Source organism: Cyprinus carpio, chromosome B12 (assembly GCF_018340385.1).
Source record: "Cyprinus carpio isolate SPL01 chromosome B12, ASM1834038v1, whole genome shotgun sequence".
NCBI lineage: Eukaryota > Metazoa > Chordata > Actinopteri > Cypriniformes > Cyprinidae > Cyprinus > Cyprinus carpio.
In genome coordinates, this window is record NC_056608.1 from 15,921,581 (window position 1) to 15,941,851 (window position 20,271).

At 34.7% G+C, this 20,271-nt stretch overlaps 2 protein-coding genes across 2 annotated transcripts in view; one reads left to right on the forward strand and one right to left on the reverse strand.

The window, feature by feature from the left end:
* Nucleotides 1-2,552: 2,552 nt before the first annotated feature.
* Nucleotides 2,553-10,084, reverse strand: pdk2a (pyruvate dehydrogenase kinase 2a). The gene is made up of 11 exons (XM_042735624.1): nt 9,819-10,084; nt 8,631-8,772; nt 7,890-7,961; nt 7,378-7,562; nt 7,208-7,297; nt 6,972-7,049; nt 6,692-6,768; nt 6,506-6,604; nt 4,931-5,041; nt 4,461-4,574; nt 2,553-3,867 (listed from the first exon to the last, which is right to left on the reverse strand). The coding sequence occupies exons 1-11, from the start codon at nt 9,934-9,936 to the stop codon at nt 3,724-3,726; spliced, it is 1,230 nt and encodes a 409-aa protein (XP_042591558.1). The 5' UTR covers nt 9,937-10,084; the 3' UTR covers nt 2,553-3,723.
* Nucleotides 10,085-12,840: 2,756 nt separating this feature from the next.
* tbkbp1 (TBK1 binding protein 1) overlaps nt 12,841-20,271 on the forward strand; it is a 49,311-nt gene continuing 41,880 nt past the window's right edge. The window contains exon 1 of the mRNA XM_042735625.1: nt 12,841-13,062. The gene's annotated coding sequence lies outside the window, so the exon portion shown is untranslated. The remainder of the gene's footprint in view (nt 13,063-20,271) is intronic.

Sequence of the window (20,271 nt, forward strand, 5' to 3'; positions counted from 1 at the left end):
ATTGTGCTTTCGACCTCATTCCTCAACTGTAAAAACCATGCCACACATCGTATGGTAATGCAGTAAAGCATTTGGCAGTAACCTCAACTCTCACTGTCAACAGAGCAATGAGCAGTCGATTGTGTGATTAGATAAGACCAGGCCAGTCAGTACAATAGTCCACCCAGGAAAACAATGTTCATGTTTTGATGTGAAGCCCAGGCCTCAGCCTTTTTACATAAGCAGGAGACATCAGTAAACAGCCCTCGGGAATGACAGGCATGCCAGAATGAGAACAGCCGCCTGGACAAACCGATTACAGCCTGTTGTGAACTGTGATATGTTTGCATACATTACTCACCCCTACACCACCCAACGACCCCTCCATCTCCACTCACCCGCAGACAAACACGTACACTCCATCCTTCATGGCCTGCTCTGAGGGCTGTACTTTTCCTATCGAGGTTCCTGGAATTGCATACGGTTGCTCATTGCTGTTCTCGCACGTCTCTGTAGATTCTAGCACATGAGGGTTTGGCCTTTAACAACTGCTTAACAGGGCGCTCTATGGAGGGAAGCCATCTGTTTGAGCTTCTTTTTACTGCTTTGATACTCATGCAGTCTTGTGCACCTGTGTGGGTATATATAGCAAAAAAATAAAAAATAAAAAAGCATTTTAAGGAAAGCTGAGGCACAAATATTGACAGATAATATTAGTCAAATGCACTCTCAAATTAATTATATTAGTATTAGAAAATGAAAATTCTGGCTTTATTTACTCACCTTCATGTTGTTACAAAGCAGTGTGACTTTTTCTTTTAAAGAAGATAATGTGAGTCACGTTTGAGACATTTTTCAAAATATCTTATCTTCTAGACAAAGTTCTGTTTATCTTTTTAATTTTTTAATTTTTTTTAATTATTTATTTTTTTAAGTTTTAACATATTATATCAAGGTCTTTAAAGTCTGATGGATTCTGACTGGCTGTTCATCAGCTGGGGAAAAAATTATATGAAATTGATTCTAACCATATCTTTTCTTTGTGGCATTATTGCTGTAGCTTTGGTGTGGACAGAATTCTGACAAAAAGTCAAAACTATGAGACAGTCAGGCCATAATATTTAAAAAGTATGAGACAAAAAGTCAAAATTATGACATCAATGTCATTATTATGACATAAAAGGCGTAAATTATGAGATAGAAAGTCATTGTTATGACATAAAAAGAAAAGTATGAGAACGTCATGAGCTAAACACATAATTAACAGAAGCTGAAATTATGAGATAAAATTAATAATAATTATGATAGTAGAAAACAGGAAAAACAGAAAATGTGGAAAAAGTTGAAAATTTTAATATAATTATTTTCTTAATGGTGATTTTTCATAATTATGTGTGTGTGTGTGTGTGTGTGTGTGTGTGTGTGTGTGTGTGTGTGTGTGTGTGTGTGTGTGTGTGTGTTAAGGATACATACTAAGTACCTAAAATGGTATGAGGTTACTATCCCTGCAATAAGCTTTTGTATCCTTATTTCTGTAAATGATATATATATATATATATATATATTTTTTTTTTTTTTAAGTGTGGAGATGTGCAAGATATGACCAAAAAAAAAAAAAAAACACCATTCAAACAATTTATAAGCAGGAACTGTCCATGATTGCTCAAAAATGAAAAATAATTAGATAAAGTAAAGGTTATCATACTGATTTAATGTTTATCTTGGCCTGAAACATTTCAGAGACTCCAGGATGTAAACAAGCTATCCATCTAACCTTACATGGAGTGCCACATGGCATGTGATTTATTGTAAGAGGAGCACTTGTTTATCAAGCAGTTCTTGAGAACGTTCATCCATCAAGAACACGGTAGTCCCTGTGAACACAAAATGATCCTGATGTTATTTTCACATTCAGCAGAAAGTAATTTTGTTCCATCACTGCACATCTGACCTTCATTTACTACAGGACAGATTTGCTAAGTTCATTGTTTTGTCCAGACTTGTAGTTCCATTCATGCCTCTCATTGTTGCCCATTGACCTCACTTTCCATGTTGCCTCTGACTGTAAGTGGTGGGTTGTTTACTATGAAATTTAACCTTTGCCTCACTGGGCAAAGGACCAATGTGTTGAATCTCGATCCACACCTGCCAGTCATTTTTGTTCTCTCTTTACAATTCGGCCTTGAAAAAACAATAGAACATTTCTTTGAAAATCTACTCATCCTTGGGTCATCCATCATGTAGATCCTGCGTCTTAATGGGGACAGATTTAAATATATTTAAAGATAAAATCAATATTTCAAAGAAAAAAAAAAAGAAAAGAAAAAAGAAAGAAAAACATCCCAATGGATTCAAACGTGTAGCTTTTCACAAGATGTTAATTGGTGGACTGAAATCGTGGTAATTACTTGTGGATTATTGTGATGGTTTTATCAGCTGTTCGACTGTTCTGACAGCACCCATTCACTGCAGAGAATCATTGGTGCAAGTTATGTAATGCGAAGTACATTTTCAGCAAATTTTACTTCTTAGCTGAGCTATTCCTTTAACTCATAAAAGACTCCACTTCAGTGTAAAATTTCCACAAAAAAGTGTTTATTTCCATTCTATACACATCATTTATTTAAGATGAAAAATGTATTACAAAAATAAAGTTTAGATTTTCAAGGGTAACACAACAAAATAAAAATATAATACACAAAATATGGTCCTGACATGTAAGGTTGTATGGTGCAAGTTCAAAGCAGATGGTTGATTTAACACAGTAGGCATGCTCTCAAAGGAGAAGGCTTAAAATTAGAAGCTCTGATTTCATGCTATATAATATTCACAGAGAACTAGTGGCCATAGGCCCACAAAACTGAAAAGGCAACAGCTGAGCAAAGGTCATCAAGTTGACATCAAGAAACTAACTTCAGTCAATGAGGTATCTAAAATGCTTCAGCATGTTTAAGAATAAACATGCACAAAACACTGTTTGAAATGCTTGGTGCATAAGTTGTAAGTGTTTTAAGTTTAAATCATTGAGATTATTGGTACATTCTAGTTCTTTCTTAAACTCTTACACACCAGGGATCACACTGATATATTTGGCCACACACTAATACAGTCACAATTATGGCGTCCAATGATCTCGTTCTCCTATGCCCATTCTGAACAGGAATACTCATACAGCAGCAATCAGTCATTTAATTACAAGTCTTTCTTGATTGAATGCAGTGCAACATGCTCTTCTAGTATACTTTTACATAAATGATCCACCACAGGTTGCATATTGGTTTTTATCACCCCGTCTTGGCCCTTTATCTCTGAATTCATGTGTTCCTGGGCTGGCACAAGCCTGTTGTTACATGCTGGTTCCACTAATCTAGCTGGCCATTTCTTCTAATGCAGTGAGCATGACCTCCGTCTGGGTCACTTCACACTGGAACTTCCACTTAACAGTCTTCCAATAAAGGAAGAGCCATTCAGTGCAGATTAACTTGGCACTCCGTCCCACTTCATATGAGTTAATATTGTTTAAGGTAACACTGTGACAAAGCCTAGTTTCTTAAACCTAAAAAAAGCTAATTATATAGTCATGGTGCAGAGGAAACCAATCGCATGCAACATCTACGGTATTGCTGAGAGACTACATGGCTTCAAAGTGAGTGGTGAGTTGGGACTCTATGGCCATCGCCATTCAGTCATCTTAGTCAGTCACAGAACTGTCCTTTATCCTTCCTGGAGGCTTCATGCTTCTTTTCACTTAGCCAGTCTGAACACGGCCAGGTCCAGAGGCTCTCGACTGGGGACACACCAGTCATCTGCCCCATGCGTGACTTCATAGTTTCGTCGAGCTGTTTTATTAAACACTGGGAGTCTCTCGACTGAGTCAGTGGATAAAGCCTGAGGAGAAAACACATGATGTAATCTGTTACATCACAACGCAAAATATTCTCTGATTTACAAGAAGTTTCCAGTGTTTTTAAATGTAAAAAATGTGTTTAGAAGACTTTCAAAGAATAGACCTTTGGCAGGGTAATGCTATATTTTATTTTCTGACAGGAATGGAAACGAGGCTGTAAGGGGCAAAAGCGTTCAGTGGATTGTACTGTTGTTTAACAACATTCAACTGTTTAGCTGATGAATCATCTTTCTGAAAATATATTTTAGTAGACAAGAACTCCACAAAGCAGTTTTGAGTTGTGAAAGTTACATGATTGGAGACCTTAAGTTTATCCCCCTGAGCCTTGTTTTCATCTGTGTAAAATTCAGTATGGCATATAACCTGACTTAAAATTTATAGTTCCAAATTCTGGCAATAGTGTCATTCCAAACCTGCCAATGGGATAAAACAACATTGGCCCCAACTTATTTCTACTGCATGGACAAAATTCTTCCAAATATTTTCCCACAAAAGAAAGAAAGTCATGCAGGTTTGGAACAATAAAAAAATTTCGGAAAAAAAAAAAATCCCTTTAGGTAGGGCTTAAATGTACCTTCAGGTGAATGACTGCATCAGTGCCGTGGCCCTCCATAGAGTACAACTGAAGATCACCCTGGAAGTACTTGGCATAGAGTCGAGAAATGGGCAACCCATAACCAAACCCAGCCTGTGGACAAAGGTTGGCTAATATTATAAAGAGGCAGTGTTATATTTTCAGTTATTATTTTAACTTTATTTAAAGTTTTAGTAATTTTGACATGTTTTTGTCACTTTTATTAGTTTCTAATATTATAAAGAGGCAGTTATATTTTCAGTTATTATTTATATATATATATATATATATATATATATATATATATATATATATATATTTCAGTTGATGCTTATTTTATTTCAAGTAACAAAAATGTTTTCATGGTTTTAGTTTAAGTTAACTTATAATAACCCTCAAAAGTGACACTTTTTAATATATGTACCTTGCAATCCAATTTGTATTTAATATTTAATGTAGTGAAGTCTCACCAAGGGAGCCCTATGTTTATCATCCATCTGGGGTTTCGGTGCCGTGGAGTACATGTAACTGAAGAGATTCTCAATCTTCCTGAAGGGAACTCCACCACCTCGGTCACTCATCTACAAAGACAAAGATGACATTATTAGAATAAAAAGTGAAAAAAAAGAGAAAAATAATGAGAAAGAGAGAATTAGGGCACATAAAGAAAAAAACTGGGTTAACAGTGAGGGGGCGAGATGCCAGACCAACAGACAGGCACTGGCCATGACTTTCATCCCTGATCACGACTGGTTAGCGTGACCCGGATTCAAATCAGCATTGTCAAGGTGACCAAACAACGAGGCCAGTCTGCTATCTTGTACCGTGTTATGCAACAGCAGGTGTTTCACTGATGGGGAAATGACTGATGGCTGTAGTTACATCAGACTACAATCACATGAAATTTTTTATGAGTTTAACAACCATAAGGTTAAAAAAGATAATTCAGAAATAACAATAAAAAAATAAATAAAAATTAAATAATTTCATACCAATTAAGTATTCAGGGATATATTTAACCAAATAATATAGTATAAAGTATTTTATTACAATTTTAAAGTTTAATAAAAATTAAGCTGATTTTAAGGATCTTTTGTTACAGTTAAGCACAATACATTCAATCCATCACTGCAACAAAATTAAAATCTCATTACTGTAATCTAAAGAATATTTTTAAATTTCAGGTATTTATAAATCAAAAATACTTTAATTTATGCAGATTTAGATTGTTTTAAAGAAAGCATGTTTGCCATTTTATAGTGCTTTGAATCTAACAAGAATCACCATGAGCAATCATTTAAAATAATTTAAAAATAAGACCAAGAAAATCTAAATTAAAGGGTTTGTATGATGAGATTTCAAGTTTTCCTTTGTCTTTGGACTGTTACAAGCTGTTTGTGCATATTTAAGATCCATAAAGTTGCAAAGATTAAAATGTCAAAAACAAAGATATATTTTTTATAATAGTTAAGACCCATCCGTGCCTCATTTAAACACGCCCCCATATATCTACGTCACTGTGTGGGAAGATTTGAATAACACCGCCCATATGTTTACGCAAAGAAAGAAGGCATAACTTTTATTCTCGCTGTAGTATTGTTGCCGCTGCCGCCATGTCGTGGAGACGTTGTGTGTTTCCAAATATAGCAAGGGGGCATAACATTTCCGTATTCAGCTAATCACAACACACTGGATAACTGGCCAATCAGAGCACACTGCACTTTTCAGAACGACAAGCTTTGTAAAAATCGTGTTTCAGAAAGGCGGGGCATACAGGAGAAACAATAATGTACTGTATGTGGAAAAAATTTAGTTTTTTGAACCTTAAACCGCGTAAACACATTGCATTACACCAAATACACAAAATAATGTTATTTTTAGCATTGTCATATGACTGCCTTAAAAACGCATAAATTAGATTTTACTGGAAACTGGCATAATTGCCATGAAAAAGTCTAAAATTTTGTTTTAAATTATTTGTTTACAGCATACTTCAATAATGCTTCTGGGAAAAAAACATTTTAGTCTTTCAAATTAAAAATCACCTTGATAGTGAGGTCCTCTCCTCCTATGGCCACCATAACTTGAATGGGTGGAAGAGTACTGCCTTCTTTATGGCTCTCAATGGTTGCCCTCATTGCATTCTGAGGAAAGAAGCACATTGTCATGACAAAATTATGATTATAAACAGCATTGTTTCAAGACAGCATATGAGATGGGCTACAGCTCACCTTGAACAGTTCAAATAGCATATGGTACAGATGGGAAGGCACGTACACAATGCTAATAGGCTGGTTCCTGTTATCAGCTTTAAATAAAAGAACACAGTCACAGTTTCAATATTGCCTATAGCTGCTAAAACATTATCATTTCTAAGCTCTGAAATTTTCTGCATGAAACAAAGAGAACCAATAGATGGAATAAATTTAGTATCAGGTATCTTACTCAGCCTATTTATTGTGATTTTACATGCTATTTAACACAAACATAATGATATTCCTGTGTTCTTACTGTTGAGTTCCCGGAGCACCAGGTCAGGTGAGCTGAGGTAGTACTGATCACACAGCATCCTGGCACTTTCATATGCATCTTTATAAAAAAATGTGATGACAAAGTATAAAGGACTGTATATGTATTGACTAAACAAATAGGTCACTGATTTTGAGTAGCACAATTGCAACAAACACCTACTCTATATGTCTGCTGTTTTATCAGATTGATAGCAGATAGATTTTTTCACAATATACCTTTAACAACTTCTGTCACCTGGCAATAAGGGTCTATACTGCCAATGGTATTGGGGTGAACAGGATTTGTGGCACCATCAAAAACAAGAGCTGAAAAACCAGATAAAACAACATAAATACAAGCAATTTGGGAAACAAGAATTATTATTTGGTTTAAATATTGTTCTTACTGTGCTGGTTGATGAGCATTCTGATTGATATCCGGCTCAGGTAGAAACGGTCCAGAAAATACTGAATATTCTGATTAGTAACTGGATCTTGACCAAATACTTCTTTATATTCAATCACACCCTGGGCCATAGTGGGTACAACATCATTGTGCCTGTTTCGGATGTTGACCAGAGCATTTACAAACCTGTGTGCATATTCAAGAGTGTTAAAATGTTCAATGAACAATGTCTGGGTATAACAATATATCTGAGTAATATCTGACCCCAAAATCAAGAGAAAAAAATAAGTATACAAGCCTATTTTTATATGTAACATTATCTTCATGACAATAATATATGCCAACCCTTTCAATTCTCAATTTAGCAATACTAATGAGAATTTTTGTAGGAAAATGTGTTTAATTGCCATAAAAAAAAAAAAATCTTATTGACTTAATCTTGTTTTTCGTTTGATTTTGAGGTCAGTTGTGGGATGCTTTTTCATGAAATTTACTCATTTAATATCTACTTACTCCTCCAATACACTTTGGTCATCTGGACTTTTCTCCAAGAATTCCAAGATCTCCATTAAACTCTGTATATACTTAGCAGACAAACAAAATAAATAGGATTGAATTCATATAAAGAAATTTAATAATAATAAAACAAAATTAAATTCTGTGAGCACTGAATTGAAAAAAAAAAAAAAAAAAAAAAAGACAGAACAGACTGTCAGATCATGTTATCATAACCCTCAAACTTTAAACATGTACTGACATGAACTATATATATATATATAAACTGCAAATATAAGATTTTGTTTAAGATAAATGACAAATGGCTTAAACTAGTAAACAGGTGCATTTACAAGGACATTGACATAATATCTGTGGGAAAACAACCGTTAAACAGTTGTATACCACGCATATTAATGGTAGACTGTTTTGTTTCCACTTCCTTAAAGCCAACTACGACGGGTTAGTATGACGCCTAAAGCAAGAGGTAGTGAATGTAGGACAAAGTTCACAGCAGAATATCCCTCCTTGAAGAAGTGCAGCTCCCACCCTGACGCTGAATATAGGGCAAAGTTCACACGCTGAGCAAGTTCAGAGTTTGGCCAAGTCTCAAGTAGACCGCGGTGTTTGTGTGTCACACTAAATATAAACACCACGTCTCTGGCCATCTAATCGCCTTTTAAACAATATGTCGTTGCTACCACAAATCCGGTCAAATTAGACCAGATTATAAAAGCAGTAAAATGTTGTATAACTCACCAGCTTTGAACCATTTGTACAGAAGGTGTGGTAAGTAATCTTTTGGGTAGCAAGTTGATCTCTTTCATGATGTTTGACAGACGCACTGGCAGCTCTTGTCTCAGGAAAACAAAAGACGTTTTCTCACATGCGTTGGTGGAACCTAGAAGAAAGCAACATGTAGCAAATTAAATATATAGCACGGTGGTAAACACAGGCTTCAACTATCAATTAGTATAATGGTTTGGGACTAAAATGCTTGCACGTTGATCATAAACAGTGCAATTAAACACAGTACAATACAGTTATATGAAAATCGCAGTGATTGCAAACAAAGCCAACAGCGGTTAAATGATGCAACACTCGGCGCCTATGAAGAGTAGGATGGGAATTCCGAGTCATTTCCCGCGTATCGGTTCTTTTGAACGGTTCGTTTAAAAGAACCGGTTCAGAAAGGCGATTGAGCAACGCGTCATCACATTATCTCTGACGTGGTGTAAAAAGTTCAAATAAAACATAATGTTGGAAAATACTGGCTTTGTCGATTAAATTTTATTAATAATGATGTTTAATGTAATTTCTTCTGTCCCAGTTCAGTTGCAGACATCAGCTCCTAGAACATAGAAATAATTAAATCAATACTAACATTTATTTACATCTCCTGGATTAAATTTATTTCTAAATCTATTTACTAAAAACAACAAAATAACATAATCACAACAATTTTTAGCTTTTCTGCTCTTTGGCTTTTCGAGTAATTTGTAAGTCCTTGGTTTACTCCAAATTCTCTTACTATCTGCTCAGTTCAAGTGCAAATTATAGAATTATAGAATTGTTAATACAGAACGATTTATTGTTCAATAATAAGATTTGCAAACAAATGCAGCCTGATTCTGTGAGTCGGTTCAGCGAGTTTCCTGAAAAGATCCGATTCAAAGAACACATTGTTCCCGAATCGGACATAGCTACACACAGCTGGTAAAGCAGTAAATGATTTCTTTAAATAACAAATGCAAAGCAGCTACATAGTCATGCACGCAATCAGAAACGAACTACAGCGCAAAATAATAAGATGAAGTTGCATTAATACAACTGTCTGTTCTGCAGCTGTCACGCGATCACTTTCATTATAAACAGCGTTTATCATTCTAGGATTGCAAATGATTTCATAAACGAACAAAAAAAATAACACATGACAAAAATACTCACCAAAGTCCAGAAACTGTTTCATAGAAAGTGGAGAAGGTGAAAATTTGGAGAAGTGTTCAATGTGATGAGGCGCACTGGCCAAAGCAGCATTCTTCATGATAAACCTGACGAACTTCATTTCGATGACTGGGTCGAGACCGAGATATAACAGATATATCTGCTGCAGAGTTTCAGTTTTTTCAATAGGTACGGTGTTTATAATGCATGTAGTGAGATGTAGTCTATATGATGGCCTAAAAGGCAGCTGTTGTTCCAAGAATACTGAACAGCCAATCAGAGCCAGAGGTTCCTATTACTAATACACATCCGTCCAATAGCATGTGGAGGCGGGGCCCTAAAAATGGCCATATAAATATAAGCATTCAGTCAGGGACATAAACACGTGTGCATTGACCACTGTGTGGTTTACGTCATGAAAGAGTTCATCTGTTCTTCCCATCCTAAACTGTGATGATCAATATGAAAATCATTAAAGCTATCAGAATGTCAAGAATTTTACTGATAACGTAGGCTACCTATTAATTTTACTTCATTATACAAAATCTCTAGTGAATTTAAAAACTGGAGTTTAATTACTTCCTTCATCTTTAGGGTAAATAAGTGCAAAAGTTACAACCTGTTGTAATCAATTAAAAACACTTTTGCCAAGTCATTTGAATTTGATTAAATGAACTTGAATTACATTAAATAAGTTAGAATTAAGTCAATCTTAAAATAAATATATGGGGGGGGGGGGGGTGGGGTATAATGGTTGAGGACATTATGTTCTATGAAAGACTAACATGCTAAATCCATTCTTGCATAACAAGGAGATCTCGATAAGAGACAAGTCATCATCATGTATATTTCACTCTCTCCTTCCAGCCAGCAGTCAGCTGAGTAAATCAGAGATATGCTTATTTTAAAGAGTTATGTGCTTAGATGTATGACAAATGTCAAATGTGCATCTTTAAAAATTAATTAACTCCGAGTAGTCAGTTTTGAATTGTGCAGTGGCTCTCATCAGATGATTTCTCACAATGGAGACCTAGATAAATCAATACGTAGTAGCGCTTTCCTTGATTAAATCATAACATTTCCCATAATGTTCAAATATACAGCTCCACGCTATTGAACAACTGCGCCACCTTGTGTTCAGCTTTTGATTTTTATTTCGACTTTCCACCACCGTTAATAGGGGATTGAATCTGTTATTTTAGAACATTAAATTTTTATTGTTTGTGGTGTTTGTGGCCGTTTTAATGTTCTAGTAAAACAATGAAAACACTGTATGTTAAAACACTTTATGTGGCCTTAAACACAGTTTATTTGGCCCTATAGTTTTCGAAATGCATGACCCCTGATAAAGGGAGCAAGCCGAAGGAAGGAAGAGGAAGGGCGTTTTGAAACGCATGGTTATTCTGTTCTTTATTCATAGCTATGATAACTACTGTAATTCTAAAGATCTTAACTTTCAGAAGTTTTCCATTAAACAAGTACTACCACTGACCCCTGCCATAAACCATGAATGAATGCAAAAAACTTATCTGATTGGTTCTCTGCACCTTGCGGGTTGTTCTAATGTTCTAAGAGTTATGTGAGTGATGCAGAAAAAAGCAGAGAGAGGAACAGGTATTTTGGGCCCAATATGCATAATTCACATTACAGAGTATGCAAAAAGAAGTGTTTCAAATAAGTAGGATGTGACACTACACAGTATTCATGAAGGCAAACAATACAGATAACCGTGATGAAGATCTGAAATGTATAACCACACTCTAAGAATACAAAACTGCCACTGAGGTGGTACCTTTTTAAAAATATTATGTACACTTTAGGTACTTATATACGTACTTTTAAAATACTAATATGTACTGCACCTTTAATGGAAATGTACTATTGCGGGGTAATCAAGGTGCAAAAATGTTGTACCCTTTACCTTAGAATGCAGTAGATACTTTGCTCAAGATTTCAAAAAAATGGAAATGTATTTAGATCACACATATTCATGCTGTTGTGCTGAATATGAGACACAATGAATCACAGTTACGCAGCACCCATGTCTGTGTGATATTACATGTTTTTACTGCATTTTTCAGCAATGTTTTTGTAGGGCTCAAGCTGATCCCAAACTAAACCATTTCTTTAATAATGTTTTTCTTTGTGTAAAAGGCTTACAGCTTCATAAATAAATGCATAGATGGGTTTAATTAGATAATGATAATGTTTTTGAAGGGAAAATATACTATTTTTATGACTTTTGTTATTTTTACTGAAACAAAAATATATAGGGATATACTAGAAAATATAATGCAATAATAAATAAGACATTTCCATATGAGAAACCAGTGCCTATAGATCTTTCAATTCTGCAGTATACCATATATGGCTATATAAAGATTCTTATACTACTGATAATGAACTAATAATGATACTAATAATGGTAATTATACTACTAATAATAATACTGTGTGTGCATGTATTTGTGTGTGTGTTCGTATATGTGTGTGTCTCTGTGTGTGTGTGTCTGGTTGTATATATATACACGTGTATATATTAAAAATACACTAGGTTTTAACTTTGCAGGGTTTATGTAAAAGTGAACACATTAATAAACTTTTATCTCACTTAATTGTTTGCATAGTTACACATTTCATTTATGAAAATATGTTTGATATATAAAAATGTTTACTAAAAACAAATTTTGGGGAATTTTGGACAGTTGGATGTCTTGTTAAAGTGATGGCAACATGATGTGAATTAATTCTGACATAATAGATATATCACAATATATATTTATAATGTTATAATGTTCCAATATTAATGTGAATATATATAGTATGTATATGTTCAAATTTATACATGCACAGTACCATATTTTATCATATGTACATTTATATATTCAGTCATTTTATATTCAATGCATTATTGAATATAAAATCACGTAATATATACAATTTATAAGTAAATATGTAATGTATTTTTCAGTTTAAGAAAAGTGGCAAGTATTATTTAATTTTTTATTTTAGTAAGTATAGCCTAACTGAACAGGACATGAGGGTTATATAGTGCTGTGTTGGTGATGTTTTATATTGAATCTTCAGCTGTGGCGCTCAAACTCTCTCTGATTCGTCACTGAGAGCATCTGAACCAACAACAGCAGTGAGGAGCAGCGGGCATCAGCCTCATCCAATTAACTAGCACTTCTGGGGTGCCTGGCCCTTCACTGAAGACATGTCAGCAGAGGACGCATCTATGACACACCGTGAGTGCTCTTTCCCTTATTTTTCATGGAATATATGTTTTGCTGTGTATGGTCGGAGTATTGCAGTGCGGGTTACATCATTACGGGCTCTACAGTGGCAAACAGCGCACAGCCATGTTTTACAGAGTGCTTTACAAATGTCCGTGTAAATACAACGCAAGGCGACACGGGAAGCGTTGCATGTCCAATATGCATTTATGTATTTTAACATAACTGTCTTTAGGATCTCTTCGTTGTGTAAATGCAATAAACACAGGCAGTTATGAAACAAAAGAAGACGCTTGCGGTTTGACATCAGCATTGCTCAGCCGCTGCAAGCAGATCGTCAAATGCAACAAAAACTGCGCTGAAACGGATATGATTTTTACGAAAGCACAGCTGATCAAGATTAAACGGCTGTGGAAATTATATTTAATGACTTGTTTCAGACGGTCAGCGAGATTTATAACCTGATTCAATTATAGAATAGAATAAATAACCAGTCTATAGGGAGAAATAACAGCGGATGATGTGGTTTGTCCCATACAACACTATAAATAACTTTTTTCGTACTGTAGAGCACCCATGCATGAAGGATGATGTTCAAGATGACATCTCAAAACTCGCTTTTGACATTTGTCGAAGGAATGGTTAACCTTATGATAAATTACAATTGCTATATGTCGGGAAATGTGTGAAAATATAAAACTTTAGCCATGAAGGAATAAATCTTTTGCATCAATAGCAGGCTCGCTGTATTGTGTAATGAGACAACAATAGTCCCTGCACAACCGCATTATAGTGAGCTGATGTGGCGAGTCATAGGTAGGCTAATCCCACTTAACAATGTAATTGTTTCAAAGCACTGTCTTGTTCAAGACTGGTAGCCTTTAATTCTTGAACGACTGTTGGTATAGTGTTGAAATACAGTAAGATTTGATTTTTCTTTAGTTTTGTGTAGGTCATGGGTAATGTGGTTTAGCAGACGGTCATCTGTAATAATGCACTGGACAGCTCCAGGTGCTGAACCGCTTTTAAAGAGTGTAGTCGCTCAAACGTGTATAATAAATGTAAGATTAACTTTGATAAACAGGAATGACATGCTCAGAACTGGTAGAGCTATATTTTTAATATACACAACAGAAACAGGAGTGAAATGTGTACAAAATTGATTAATTTTAATTATTTTCTTTATTTAAATTTCAGTGGACAAAGAATGCTAAAATGCTACAGTTAAAGACTGCATGTAAAAACTATGTATTAATGGTAAAAATGACATATTTGAGAGATAGACAGGACATATGTATCAGCTTGATTATTGTGTTATTTTAGTGATATGGTGGCATATTAATATTACATGATTTAAATGACAAGTACAGTCAAAGTATCCGAAATTCAATCTTGTAATATCTCAAACATTATCACTGTATTTTTAAGTTCTGGAAACCAGCTGCCAGTTTAACAAAAAAAAAAAAAGAAGTACCTTAGCTTCTGAGTGTGGTATTGTTTTAATGCGGAGTGACCATACAGTCAAAAGATGCCACCTGATACATTGTTATTCCACAAGCGTTTAATGATTTCTGTAATAATAGAATTGTTTTTGATAAGTTCTCTTCTCTCTGATCTCTGCAAAGGTCCGCTGAACTCATTTGCAATTTAACAAAACAAAATTACACACACAGTGTTGAATATACCACAAAACAATGCTTCTGAACAAGCTTTGTTTCTGAAAAGCTTGATTTTCATTTCTGACAGGCATCATGTTTCCTCAGTTGCACTGGGTGTTTAAAAGCGATGTAGGGTGGCTGACTACATCATGTTTTAGGAATTCCTTAAAAGGAAATATATATATATATATATATATATATATATATATATATATATATATATATATATATATATATATATATATATATATATATATATATATATATAAACTGTGGACTGCCCCATGTCTTTTCATTTTTCTCCAATCTGTTTGGACTTTTGACTTGATTATTGTGCACTTAATTAGCAGCACCACCCTTTTTCTTGGTGGGAGACTGTCTGCAGGAGCTAATTTAAGGTTCTGACGTTGGGAGGTGAATCACGTTAGCCTCTCAGCTATTCCCAGTCACAAAGCACTTCTCATGTTGCTCATTGTTGCAACATGTAATTATGATTTATGCTGCTTTGAACTGGCTTTTGTCCGAGCTGTGAAAAGATACATTGTTTTGTCTTCTACAATCTGCATTTCCTTTATTTTTTATTCACCTATAAGAAAATAGCCAGCTGTGAGCAGGTCAGAAAGTGTGTAAGGAAAGGATCAGTTTGGCTGAGAAATTGGCTGAATTTCTGGAGAGGGTCATTTGTAAGTGGCGAGAGACGAGCCTTGCCACCCGTGTCTCCTCTAGAAATACTCTCAGACCTGACTGCGAAATCCTTTACTTCATCTTGTTCATAAAAGCAAGTGGCGTAATTTAGTGTTGAGCTAAGTAGCAACAAAAAGCTAGCTAGAAGAACATTTTCGAGCTGCATGATTTATTTTTTTATAATTCAAATATTTATTGAGTTTTTGTATTTTATAACAAAGAAAAAAAAAAACATAAAACAGTGAGGTTCAATGTAAATCTCTGTAAACAGCTGATGTCCAAATTACATTGTAGACATGTAGGTGCAGAAATTGTCCCATTGTTCCTTCATGGTTTCATTCGTACAGTGTAGTCTTCCCAACATCTTTTCGCATGCAGAGCTGCGTGATTTAGATACAGCAAGCTAGGAAATTTGTGGCTTTCATCTTGCATTAATTTTTTATCTTTTTTAATCCAAATGTCTAAAAGTGCAGTCACAGTCCCATAGGCAGGTCTTGATTGTCTTCTGTTGTACTCCTATGATAATAAAACAGCTTAACCTTGAGTGCTAACCAGACATGATGTGATAAAATCACTGCCATTTTAATACATTTTTGTCCCAGGTGACCATGACAAGCAATGAGTGACAGGACATTTTGTCATCTCTATTGATTGCAACATGGCCCTTGTTTTGGAAGTATTATTTCCATAATTTTTTTTCCCATAGGGATTTTAAAAAGTCTTCATTAAAGCATTACAAGCCATGAGCCAAACCAGCCAATCCTATGAACCACTGTGAATAACATAAATTAAAAACAGTGGAATTAAATTGGTCAGAGCTCTCTGATTAGTGAAATTTTCTTTACAGCATCATGGGTAATGTAGTTTTTCACCACTGTTAAACATGATTATTTAAAACATAAGTTGATATAATGTGAACTGATGGCTTCAACAAAAGCAAATGCCATTGATTAACAAGCTTAGAGCTTGCAGTAAGTCTGTCTTTAAAGGTCTGTAAGTTATTACCCTTATTTCCCTATGGAGAAAATGAATGCCATTTTTATTTCTGGAACATGACTGTTGCATTCCATATCTGCTGCATCACACTTGTTAGCCCCGCCCACTGTGAAATTTCACTGGTCCATAATCTTGCTGCTCCTCATAATTCTACGTTAAAGTCCCCCTGCAGTCACTAATTTTATCTCTTAAAACATATCTTTAATAATCAAATTTACTTATTGAAACATTTCCTTCAATTAAAATATAATTTCTTTCAGTTTAAAAAAGTGCTTGAATATAACTTTACACCCTTACCTCATTTAGTGTACACGTAATGATGACTATGCATGCAATCACATATATCACAGCTCATATATCTGCTCCCACCCATAAGTTGACGAGATTGGTTACATGTTTGTGGAAATGGAAAGGAAAGGGGCTGTTTCAAACCAAAGTTCTGAGACTGTCTTTGATACACTGTCATTTTAAGGAGAAAATGCTCAGCAGTGGTGTTGACTTATGAATTTGCACAAGGCTTGTCTTTAAGTATATTAAAAACACAAGATAGATATCTAAACAACATTAAAAGCAGGATTAATTTTTTTTTTACTTATTTTTTTTTTACCACAGTGGGTCTTAAAATATGTAATATCCTCTGATTGACTATAAATGTGTCACATCTCATCATAGCAATTTTGATAGCTAATAAAATAGCTTGTCGCTGGAAACTTGTCATTTATTTTTATATCATGTGTTTTGTACTTGAAACAGGTTAATTACTGTAGTTGTCACCCACTTTAAGAAATAAATGCATTTTGATTGAAGGGATCACTTATAATAATATTTTGAACCAAAGGTGGTTGTGAGTTGTACAGAATTAAAAGTGATTTCATTAAAATCGGAACATTTCTCATTTAAGATCTTTCCTAGTAGGATTCAGTTCACTGAGCCATGAACAATACAGAGCTAAGCACATCAGCATGCGCACTTGTAATACACTACTTCAGCACCCCGTGGACAGATTATCATGATTCATGGCCAAACTAGTATGATTTCATTACTTTCTCCAGTTCTTTCATACCTCCCATGCATAATTAAGGGAGACGTTTATGTAAGGTACTTGCAGCCTGGCAAACTTTTGCTTGTGGGCCATAGCAACTCACAATAAGCTCTCCATTAGGATGGAATATTCATGAATGCCCGGGCAGGTTGTGCAGACCGGTGTGAGAGATACGGTGAAATTAAAACTGAAATAGAATGAGTCCTTGAGTTCAAGGTGATGTGCTGCTTTTTCTCCATCCTTCAAAATTTGACAGATCTCACAAAGCTGTCAGAGAATTCAGTACCTTCTTCCTGTTTTTTGTTCATGTTCCCTTTTTTTTTTTTAAACAGCCTGAGGTCCCTAAGTACAGAACAGATGGTAAAATGTTCCTTTTGATCTTCTTTTCAGGTTTCAAGAGTTTTCTGGCTGTCGCATGAATCACAAATATGCTCCAGTCAGAGCATGAATTGGCAATAAGTATTCAGATGCTTTTTATAGTTATCGGGGCTTCTCTTGCTATGTGGTTTATGATGGCCTGGCATTGTGCAAATCTACCCGGGCCAGATTCATAAACTGCTTGCAAGTGACAAACTAAAAAGAAATTCCAAACTCAACCGAAATATGAGAATGTTTCAAGCCAGTTGATGTTACCTTACAAATTTGTGTACCTTATTGTATACCTTACAAATTAAAACGTTTAAATTGTTGCAATATATTAAACATTATTGACAAAATAATCTTATTAACATACATCAGCAAGGTAAGATTATCTATTTGGCTAAAACAAAGATGAGAATTTTTTAAAACGGCAAGAATGACTTGTGACCCCTGGTGATCTGTACTGAAGAAAAAAAAATGAACAAAAATTTAACTATTTGAATGCAAATTATCTAATGATCTGGGGCTGTATTCACAAAAAGTCTTAAGGCTAAAAGTTGCTCCTAACACAGAAATTTGGCAGCAACTCTTAAAAAGTAGGGGTGTGTCACTCCTAATTTTAGGAATAGTAAATTTTTCATGGTTTTTTCAAAAGTTTTCAGTGATTGCATTTAACAATGTTTTTTACATTTTTAAGTGAGTGTTCGATGATGGGGAAACAGGTAAAATCAGCATGCACAACTAAATATTCAATATCGGCCAATACCGATAAAATAACTCACTAATATCAGCTAATGCTACCAATATTTAATGCATCCTCAAAGTTAGTTAATGTTCCTTATGAAAGTTACTAAAAATGGAATCTCTGCCTTTTTTATATTGTGGATAATTATCTCTAATGGCTGAGAGTCTTGAGTGAGGGGTGTCTGTGTCTTAAACAAAGCCCTTGAAAAACCCTGTTAAATGCTATCTTTTTCCAGCATTGAAAATAATTTTTATGAATGAATGCTTTTTCATTGAAAAATAAACATTTTTTTTCTGGCACACGTTACTACTTACCATATTTGTGACCAGGCCAGAGAAAGTATTAGCAGGGCCAATAGAAATCTAAATTGACCTGATCAGGCCTGCCGAAAAAGTCTTTTAGTCAAGAGTTAGGCTGATTTTTATTTATTTATTTATTTTGTTGCAGTTTGAAACCTTTTTGACAAAACTGATTGATTGCCGGATTGTCAAAGGCCCGGCTGCTTGGCAGGAAGCAGTTTTTTCTCATTTGTGAGTACTTTAACATATCAGTCAAGCACATGGAGTGATTTTTCAAAGATGACATCTCCATCCTGCCCCCATCCTTATGCCGTTCCTGCAGTTTGCATTCATCACCGTCACGATAATGCTGTGTCCACACACTCTGAATGCAGGTCAATAGTAAGGTTACAGTCATCTGACTGAAGCCCGACCAAATGTTCCTCCACCATTCTGTTGCTTTATAGTTAGTAATTTATCACATGGGATCAGTCAAAGGACATTCAGAGTACTTTAGAATGACCTCTGGATGTAGTTGGGTGGACAGACAGATGCCCTTTGTATTCTCCCTTTCAAAATTCTGACGCAGATATATTAACTCCCCCTGTCTTTCCATTTCATTCTTCGCATTTTGTTATCCACCTACCTATTTTGTCTTTCTCTGATAGTCGTTACTTGTTGTGCTCTGTCATTTTCCCTCCACATCCCCACTGTGTATTTCCGTTTATCTTACATAACTGGAATCAGAGGTGATGACCTTCATCCTCCTCTATGCAGTACAGTCTCTCTCTGGGAATTGCTGGCCATAAGCATGCCAAAGGAACTGCTGTCTCCTGTTTGCTTCCTTATCTGAATCTGGCTTAGGATGTTATAAATGACATACCAGAGATAAAAACTAAATATTTATATGCAAAAACAACAACAACAACAACAACAAAAAAAAAACAACATATTTTTATAATATGTTTTTTTTATAATGTTTGTTTTTAATATTTTTTTTTGTGAGCTTTTTATGTTAAATGACTGGATGTTTTAAACAGATTAACAAAATGGACAAACTGTCTGAACATATTTTTAAAATATCTTTTAAAAGTTTTGGGTAAAATAATAATGTTGTGAAATATTTTTGCAATTTAATATAACTGTTGTCTGTTAAAATATATTGTAAAATATACTGTATTCCTGTGGTGGCAAAGCTGAATTTTTATCAGTCATTACTCCAGTCCTCAGTGTCACATGATCCTTCAGAAATTAATATGATTATTTGGTGGACAAATAATATTTCGTAACATTAATGCTGAATATTTTGTGAAAAACATGATCTTTTTTTTTTTTTGGATTCTTTGAAAAAAGTTCAAAAGAACTGCATTAATTTAAAATAGAATATTTAAAAGTATTAATTTCTGTATTAATTACTGATTCCAAACTTTTGAATGTATATTCATCTGTATGTGTATA